Source organism: Salvelinus alpinus, chromosome 5, assembly GCF_045679555.1.
Source record: "Salvelinus alpinus chromosome 5, SLU_Salpinus.1, whole genome shotgun sequence".
NCBI classification, from domain to species: domain Eukaryota; kingdom Metazoa; phylum Chordata; class Actinopteri; order Salmoniformes; family Salmonidae; genus Salvelinus; species Salvelinus alpinus.
In genome coordinates this window covers 29,132,013-29,141,314 of record NC_092090.1, presented here as the reverse complement: position 1 = coordinate 29,141,314, position 9,302 = coordinate 29,132,013, and the positions used below count along the sequence as shown (strand labels likewise).

Genomic DNA, 9,302 nt, shown 5'->3' with positions numbered 1-9,302 from the left:
ACTTAAACAGCATGATCATTACACAGGTGCGCCTTGTGCAGGCGACAATAAAAGGCCACTCTAAAATGTGAAGTTTTGTCACACAACACAACAGATGTTTCAACTTTTGAAGGAGTGTGCAATTGACATGCTGACTGCAGGAATATCCACGAGAGCTGTTGCCAGATAATTTAATGTTAATTTCCCTACCATAAGCCATCTCCAATGTCATTTTAGAGAATTTGGAAGTACGTCCAATAGGCCTCAACTGCAGACTACGTGTATAGTGTCGTGTGGGCCAGCGGTTTACTGATGTCAACGTTGTGAACAGAGTGCCTCATGGTGGTGGTGTGGTTATGGTATGGCCGGACAACACAATTGCATTTTATCTATGGCAATTTGAATGCACAGAGATACCATGAAGAGATCCTGAGGCCCATTGTCGCACCATTCATCCGCCGCCATCACCTCATGTTTCAGCATGATAACGCACGGCCCCATGTCGCAAGGATCTGTAGCTTTGTTTTTATTTTTTTTTATTTACGCCAAAGAAAAGTGAAAGACAAAACAGTACTGGTAAAAATGGTGTGCAGGTAAGGTTAGAAGACCCAAAGGGCTTATATGAAAACCACACCACAAATTAGTACAAAAAAAATAGTTTGTTCAATCAGTTAAGCATATGAATTATAATTGCACATAATATACTCAGTAAACAAGAAAAAACATGTGAGTGAGGCTACATGGAGGGATTATTGGGTAGTTTGGTTCATCAGGCTGACCGGATGAGGTTTTGGCAATGTGAAGATTGGAATTCCAGAGTATGGTACCTCTGTATCCGATAGAGAATTAACTGAGGTGCGGCAGTGGGGAGGGTGAAAGTTATTGCAGTGTCTTGTGTTATATAGATGGATGTCAGAATTAACCTGGAAGAATCCATTGAAGGGTTTAGGTAAACTGTATGGGAGGTACACAATTCCTGGAAGATGAAAATGTCCCATTTCTTCCATGGCATGCATACTCAGACATGTCACCCATTGGGCATGTTTGGGATGCTCTGGATCGACGTGTACAACAGCGTGTTGAAATTCCCGCCAATATACAGCAATTTTGCACAGCCTTGAAGAGGATTGGGACAATATTCCACAATCAACAGCCTAATCAACTCTATGCATGAGGAAAATGGTGGTCACATCAGATACTGACTGGTTCTATGATCCACGCCCCTACTTAAAAAAAAATATTTGAATTGTGACCAGATGCATATCTGTATTCCCAGTCACGTGAAATCCATACATTAGGGCCTAATGAATTTATTTCAGTGGACTGATTTTCTTATATGAACTGTAACTCAGTAGTTCAAACTTCCAAGTCATACAGTAATTAATAAGTTGATACATGTAGTATCTGTATCCTGAAAGCTGGATCACACATCTTCTGATTTCATAGCATCTCAGCATGAGATACTGGATTTGCCTCAGACCTTTGTGGTTGCTAAGGAACATTTGAAAGCAATTTCACAGTAATACCAATTAGATCCAGCTATGTAATAGACCTGAATAATAGCTTATCAAATCTGACTGCAATCTGTAAATGTTTTACCCAACTTTGCAGAGAAGGCTGGTATTGATACTAACGTCCACTCTTCTTCATCTGTGCGATAATGGTGGATCATTGTGGAATGCCGCCAATAAGCCACTTGTCTTGTGCATGTGATTAGGGTATTAATTTCCATCTTGCACAATCAATCGTGTAAACTAAAACACTTGACCTTGCGTTAGGCCGAATTGGCCTATGTTCCTAATCAAATGTAAATGAAAATGTTGCCACAAGCCAAATGCAATTTGTGATTTATTTTGTACAATAAAGAAAACGCACATTACCCCAGCTCAAATGTCAAGAGTTCAAGAGAATCTGCATTTTGCACACTCAAACCTGAACATTGCATCCCTCATATACCCCACTATCAGCATGCTACACACTGATTAACCCGACATAGCAGGCGTAAAAGTAACACCTGAAACCAGATCCCCTACATACTGGTCTTGACGAGAAAAATAAATAAGTGTCAGGGGAGGTTCTCTTCTACACTGTTCAACCAATCCAGTAAATGAGGAGGAGTTAAGATGGAGTTGTGTCTTGATAACGTCCAAAAGCGGAAGTCTGGTCAGGCTCTTTGCATTTCCCCTGAAAACCAGGTTGTTGGGGACTCGGCAGAGGCTACAGACTGACAGAAACAGATTCCAGCCAAGGAAGAGTCCCCCCCCCCCCCCCATCCAGTATTTTTCATTTTTTTGCAGAGCTAGGAGAGTAACCCCTACTTTGGAAGCTTAAGTTAAGCATCCAGGAAAAAATAGAAAAAATTAAAAAAGGAAAAATAAAATAGTCCATGTGATAACTGTTCAACCTTCTGGCAGGGAAAGTATGGCCACAGTTTAAGGAGCAAATAACATTGATACTCACAATAGACAAATATAGCAAAAGGCATATGGCAATATCCACGCCATGTGCCCATACCACTGTTCACACCATCCATACAAAATGAGACTTTACACACTTTAAGACTGACACTGGAAGCTTTCCAATAAAAAAGTTAAATAGGGTTACTGATGTAAATCTCTGCCCCGCCCCATGCTCAACACCGTAGATAGCAATGGGAGGTGACATACCATTACTCGTGTCAAATACAGTACTCAACTTTGAATTTAATAAACTCAAAATGTATCTTAAATATTCATAAATTAGGCATCACCATGTTTTTAAACAAAATATTGTATAAAAGTATAACAAAGACAGGCAAAACTCCAAACTACTATTAAACAGAACAAATCTACGACCATTCAAATGTGGGGCGGGGGATGAAGAATGTCAATGTAGTGGCCAAATCTCATTACTGTACTGCTTTAGAACTGGGGGCATGGGGGGGGGGGGGGTCAGGTTTGGGTAGAAGCGGTCTTCTCTCCCCTCTCAGCAACACCAATGGACACACCACAGTGAAAACCACGTGTTCCATCAGGCCCACGCGGTAGCCGCATTACGCCTGGCGGAAGCCCGTCTGCACCCTGGATCTTTCGACCCAGCATGGGGCTCCCTACTGGGCTGCTCTCCTGGGAGGCAACCTGCCTGCGCCTCTGGACCCAGGGGCTACCGGACGGCGTCAGGCTGCTGTCTGAGGAGTAGTCCGCCCAACGTCGCCCAGCCTCAGGGCTCAGTCTGCCCTCACTGGCCAAAGGAGACTTATGGGAGTGGGGAGACTTGCGTTGGGAGCATGGGCTGGCCCGGGGGCTCGACCAGGGGCTGGTGCGTGGGGACACAGCTGGGCTCAGGTGATTGTTCTGGAAGGTGGCACCCCCTCCAGTGGGACTTAGCTTATTGACAGAGCGGGATTTGCGGGGCAGTCTGGGGGAGGTGGGGTTGCTCTCAGTCTCTGAGGAGCTACAGGCAGAGTCGTCGAGATACTGGAGCTCCCGTACCCGACTGTTGAGTGAGTGGCTCTTCCTCATTCCTCCTACTCCCTCCTCGCGCTGACCTTTGGGGACCTTCTTCTTGGGAGGCTTGGTGCCGATCAGGACCACCTTCAACCCCAGAGACCCTGTCCCCTCCTCACTGCCCACAGCCTCGTTGGCTTTGACTGCAGCCTCCACCTCCTCATACTCCACGATGGCACACTCCTCAGTGCCCAGCTGTGTGTAGCGGCCACTCAGCTTCTTCAGGTCGGCTGGCAGGTCCTTGCCAGGCTTCAGCACCCTCACAGAGGCAATGGCTCCATATGTTCCAAACGCTTTCAGCAGCAGCTTCATCAGTTGTTCCTGTTGGGTAGCGCCGCCATCACGCCCATCGCCAGCCCCACCCTCCATCGCCACACCCAGCTCTGGCCAGCTCTGCAGCTCACTGAGTAGCAGCATGCGGCTTGGCAGAGACTCGCTGGCAAACACGGGCACGGTTGATCTGCGACGCACTTTGCGTCCCTCATCGTTTAGCTCAAGTATTGTCGAGTGGCGCAGAGCATATGCAGTTGTTCTCCAGTCTCGCGTCAAGTGCTTCACCTGGGAGGAAAATAACTGTTAGAGATAATCGGAAGCGAAAGTCAGTACTTTTACAGGCAGCATCCTGTATGAGAACTTCCTTTGTTTTATCATACATCCTGAAAACTAAAAAGCCATTGTTCTGATGGCAGTATGATAACATAAGCAGCCACAGATCTAGAATGAGATTATTTCTATGTAAGCAACGCTATCAAAAGGCAAATCAGGTTACTGGCTACTACAGAAGTGTTGTTTAACAGTTCCTAAATTCAAACATTTTTGTTGACAACAAATATTGCCGTTATTGTTAGTTCCTCTTAGAAAGAAAAAAAACATTCACAGTATTCCTGCAGCTGTGAACATTAGAAATTAAACCAGTAGAGGAGAAAAACAGATATTTTTCTTAGAAGTGTAAACTGATAAAGGAAACAGCCAAAATCAATGAGCATGTATGAGCCTCATTCACACCAGATGCTCCCGCCGCCAACTCATGTGAGAATGCACTTCCTAGCCCCAACAGCTTGCCATATTGACACTAGGAACAGCTGTTGCATTCAGTTATATGAGCCTCCAGGGAATTCAATTGATATTTCAATATCAAAACACCAAACGTTACCTTCTTGAAGGAGGTGAGCAGTTTGACACTGACGAAGCCCAGCTTGTTGCGTCGGACGTGTTTGAGCAGGAAGGCATCGTGTTCCAGGTTCTCATCCGACAGGTAGTACTCGATCTGGGCCACCAGCTTCTGGGTCAGCTCTGGGTCTGGGGGCTGCCAGCTCTCCTCCTCCAGCTCACCGCCACTCGTGCCAGCGCCACTGAGAAAGAAAATGGATAACATGCCAGTTCACAGAGACACAAGGCAGGAGCTTAACCGATTTGGCAGGAGAACTGATCAAAACAGCCTCAGCCATTACCCATGGCAACATGCTGAAAAGAGCTGCTGGAGATCTGCCATCTTGACTCTTTCCTCAGATGTCATTTTCAGATTCTTCCTGTGACAGTAGTGACAGGCTGCCTAACCAGTGTGACCGTCACACTGCTCTCTGCCAGAACCGCAACACCACAGGGTGTCCCGCCAACATGAACAGAAATTGCTAAGACCTCTCCATCTGAAGAGTGCAGAGTCATCGCCATACACTACATGCCTCCCACAGGGACAGGGCTATTTACCATATCAGCCAGACTTCAAAATCAAACAATGCAGTCATTTACTGCCTGCCACACCAAAACAAAGATTTAATCAAAGCTCTATTGACAGAGGGCTTTAAAATTTGCACAGGTATGCCAGGCCAGCATTGCCAGCTGCAATAAGAGTGAAGGTCTGAATGACATTACTGTGTGGATGAGTCATCCTCACACAGCGATCCCATCCCGCAGGCTAGGCAAGACACTAGTCGAATACCCCAGACAACGTAATGATTGCAGCATCCAACCCACTGTGTTAGTCAGGGGAAGCCCTTCGACAACAAAATATGTGGGCGCGCAACACCTCCCCCACACACACCACTGTAAAGGGACCAATTATTTGTCATCCTCTGCAATTCTCTCCTGCCACAATAATAAGCTGGTCAAAGAGCATCAATGAGTAGTTCACTGGTCACAAAAGTACCATGTGAAAAAATAAAAAAAATGTTCCATGCCCCTAAACAAGTGCAACATTGTTGCAAGTGAGGAACACCGCAAGACTGACTATGATGTATTGGCTGACCTGGCTAAGAATATGAATTTATTTCAGACTACCTAAATTAAACATACCAACCACATAGCCATACATTGGTACTCAGTCACAGGGATTTACAAGGGTCTCAGACTAGACATAACATAGTAAATTAAATCAGAACACTCAATTTAGTATGATACATTTCGTATGGTTAAGACAGGTTAGTTATAACCTGTTACGGCTAAAGGTTCCCCTAGCGCAACGTTTCGACAACATCTGGTGAAATTGCAGAGCACGAAATTCAAATAGAAATATTTCACTTTCATAAAATCACTAGTGCAATACACCAAAATAATGCTTAACTTCTTGTTAATCCAGCCACCGTGTGGCGAAAGCCAACCTTGCAATTATCTGAGGACAGCACCTCATCATACAAACACATGACAATCATATTTCAACCCGTCAGGCGCGACAACTCAGAAATAACAATATAATTCATGCCTTACCTTTGAAGATCTTCTGTTGGCACTCCAAAATGGCCCATAAATGTCACAAATGGTCATTTTGTGCATTAAATTCCATAGTTATATCCCCAAAATGTCAATTTATTTGGCGCGTTTGATTCATAAAAACACCGGTTCCAACTCGCCCAACATGACTACAAATGATCTAATAAGTTAACTGTAAAATTGGTCCAAACAATTTACCTAATCCAACTTCAGGTATTTTAAAACGTAAATAATCGATATAATTTAAGACGGAATATACTGTGTTCAATAGCGGATTAAATTAAAGTGGAGCGAGTTCCAGGTCGCGCGCCCCAAACAGTCCACTTGGCTTGACACCCAGAAAGGAAAGGGCTACTTCTTAATTTCTCAAAGGAAAAACATCAACCAATTTCTAAAGACTGTTGACATCTAGTGGAAGCCATAGGAACTGCAACCAGATGCCTCAAATCTAGTATCCCAAAGAAAACCAATTGAAAACAGTCATCTCAAACAAAACTTCCTGGATGGTTTGTCCTCGGGGTTTCGGCTGCCAAATAAGTGCTGTTATACACAGACATGATTTTAACAGTTTTAGTAACTTTAAAGTGTTTTCTATCTAAATCTTACAATTATATGCATATCCTAGCTTATGGGCCTGAGAAACAGGCAGTTTACTTTGGGTACGCTTTTCATCCGGATGTGAAAATACCGCCCCTTAGCCCAAAGAGGTTTTAAGGCAAAAACGAAAGTAGGGTGGTTAGTCGACAAATCTCTAGCAACCCAAAGGTTGCGTGTTAGAATTATCACTGACAACTTTAGCAACTACTTACTACTTTGATAACCCTTCCCCTTTAACCCAGTGTTTCTCAACGCCAGTCCTTGAGTACCCCAACAGTACACATTTGCATTGTAACCCCAGTACAAGCAGACGTGATTCTACTTGTCATTTAATCAGGACATCAATTTTTTTTTGGGGGGGGGGGTCAGGGTCTACAACACAAATGTGTTCTCTAACCTAGCTAACATTAACCACAACAATGTGTAAAAAATATATATAAGTGTGGAATTCGTAACATGTCACACATTTTGCAATTCCTAACATATCATACAAAATGGATGGACATCCACAAATTAATACATACTGCACCATACGAAATGTAACACCCCAACCCATTTGGAATGTCCCGGATTTACACTTACTATTGTAATGGAGCAGGCCTCGAACCCTCGACCTTTTAGCCCGAAGTCCAGCGTGCTATCGACTGTGACCCAAAAGCATGCTCGAGCGGCAGAGTCGATATCCGCGCTTATAAACCCAGGGCGGTTACACTATGTTACGTCTGAGTCTAGGTTGCAGCGAGTCCAGGTTGAAAAAGCAGGGGATGACGCAGGGGAATTAGAGCAATGAGTGTAAAGGTGCCATCCAAATCGGCTCTGTCTTTTACGTCAATGGGATTACAATGCCCGTCCACAGGTGGTTAGAAGCTGTCTGGCAATTACCATAACTCTTCACTGTGGAATTGAAGTTCACATTAAAATAACGACAAAAAAAGCGAAAGTATTACAGTATTTTAGCATACATAAGGTTCATTCCAATAACAAACAATCAAATCAGAACGTTAAAAAGGTCGGATACAACAGACACACATGCCATTACAAGACAAAGCATTTACCTGGATTTATCATGTCTTCCAAATTCGTCTTCACTACAGCTGCCTCCAAGGAAATCGAGATTGTTTGAGGACACCTCCTCTGGTTCCTCGTCGTCTGCCGCCTGAATAGCCACTGTTATCATCACTTGAGTCCCCATCTCCTGCAGGTGTTGATCCACAATTATCACCTCATCGATTTCCCGTCCCGCTGACGAACCTGATGCAGATTCGACATGTTTCTGAAACTCCATGGTGGCACTCGTCATTTTACCCGAAATAAATGCGTTTTCTCCCGGTTCGTTCACTTCCTCCTCGGCTACACCAGTGGTAGTGCTTTCATGAAAGCCTTCATTCCCTGTAATACAACAATTGAAGTCGCAAGAATACGGGGCACACACACCTCGACGCTTTTGACACCCACACCCACACCGGTGGATGGCCAAGGAAGCCCCGAAGATGCGCTCCACAGCTTGCCAGAGCCCCCAAATTCTACCCCACGGAGAACCCTGGGGTGGCGTGGAGCTAGCAGCTAGCGAGACGCAGCTAGGAGCTGGGGAGACCGAGAGGATGGAGCCGTCTTGTATCGTTACTTCCTGATATGTAAGAAGCGTTCTGCTTTTGAAACGCGCTCTGGGATTGGGCCATGTCATCTTTCCGCACTCATCCCCAACCCACCAGCAAACCCCAAGATGAAGCCAAGAGGGAGGGAGGAGAAAATAGAGACAACGGATAAATGCGTTTACCAATGTTTGCATTTTTGTGTATTTCTCTCTTTGTCACTATAGTAAACAATGGCTGCTATTTCACACGTGTCCTAAATAAGGGGAAGTTGAATTGTAAATGCCACGTGTTGTTCTGCAATTGGGGAAATTGCAATGCACCAATCATGAAGGCCGACCCATTTCTCAGAACCTACAAATTGGATAATAGGCTTTTAGCATTAGACCGCAGGGGTTGTTGAGGGATTTGCTATGGGGGAAGCGCACAAATAAACGACACCAGAGTATATTACAGTGTCATGAAGCATTACTGTCAGCAGTGGCTTTTACTATGAGATTATGTGTATACCTATAATAAAATAGCCCTTTGCAACAAAATTATTAACACAGATTTGAAGATGTCAGGATTTCCATAATCCAATTCATGGTCTGTTATCTCCAAACCTACACCCCATTGGCACGTATGACACTCGCTGACTGTTTTTAATTGTAGGAGTGTATCATATCCTACATGGACTCGTAAATCATCACCCACACCACAACTGCTACACCATTGCTAATACAGTTGCTAAGCCTGAAATGACTTGATGTTTTCTCCACCCTGTTGGCAAGAGTTGTACAGCTGGTGGACTGACTCATACTCTGAACCACATGTCCTGCTGCAGCAGTGCTGTACCTCCCAGTGCCACAAGCCAGGAGCAGACATCAATCAGATAATGGCCCTGCAGGAAGATGTTCCAACACCTCCATCAACAGCTTATCTGTCAGGTGTCTGCAGCAGG

The 9,302-nt window shown here is 44.6% G+C and overlaps 1 protein-coding gene across 1 annotated transcript; it reads right to left on the bottom strand.

Annotated features, from left to right (window-relative positions):
* Positions 1-1,814: 1,814 nt before the first annotated feature.
* LOC139575854 (la-related protein 6-like) lies at positions 1,815-8,598 on the bottom strand. The gene is made up of 3 exons (XM_071401226.1): positions 7,823-8,598; positions 4,618-4,816; positions 1,815-4,022 (listed from the first exon to the last, which is right to left on the bottom strand). The coding sequence occupies exons 1-3, from the start codon at positions 8,554-8,556 to the stop codon at positions 2,910-2,912; spliced, it is 2,046 nt and encodes a 681-aa protein (XP_071257327.1). The 5' UTR covers positions 8,557-8,598; the 3' UTR covers positions 1,815-2,909.
* Positions 8,599-9,302: the final 704 nt, after the last annotated feature.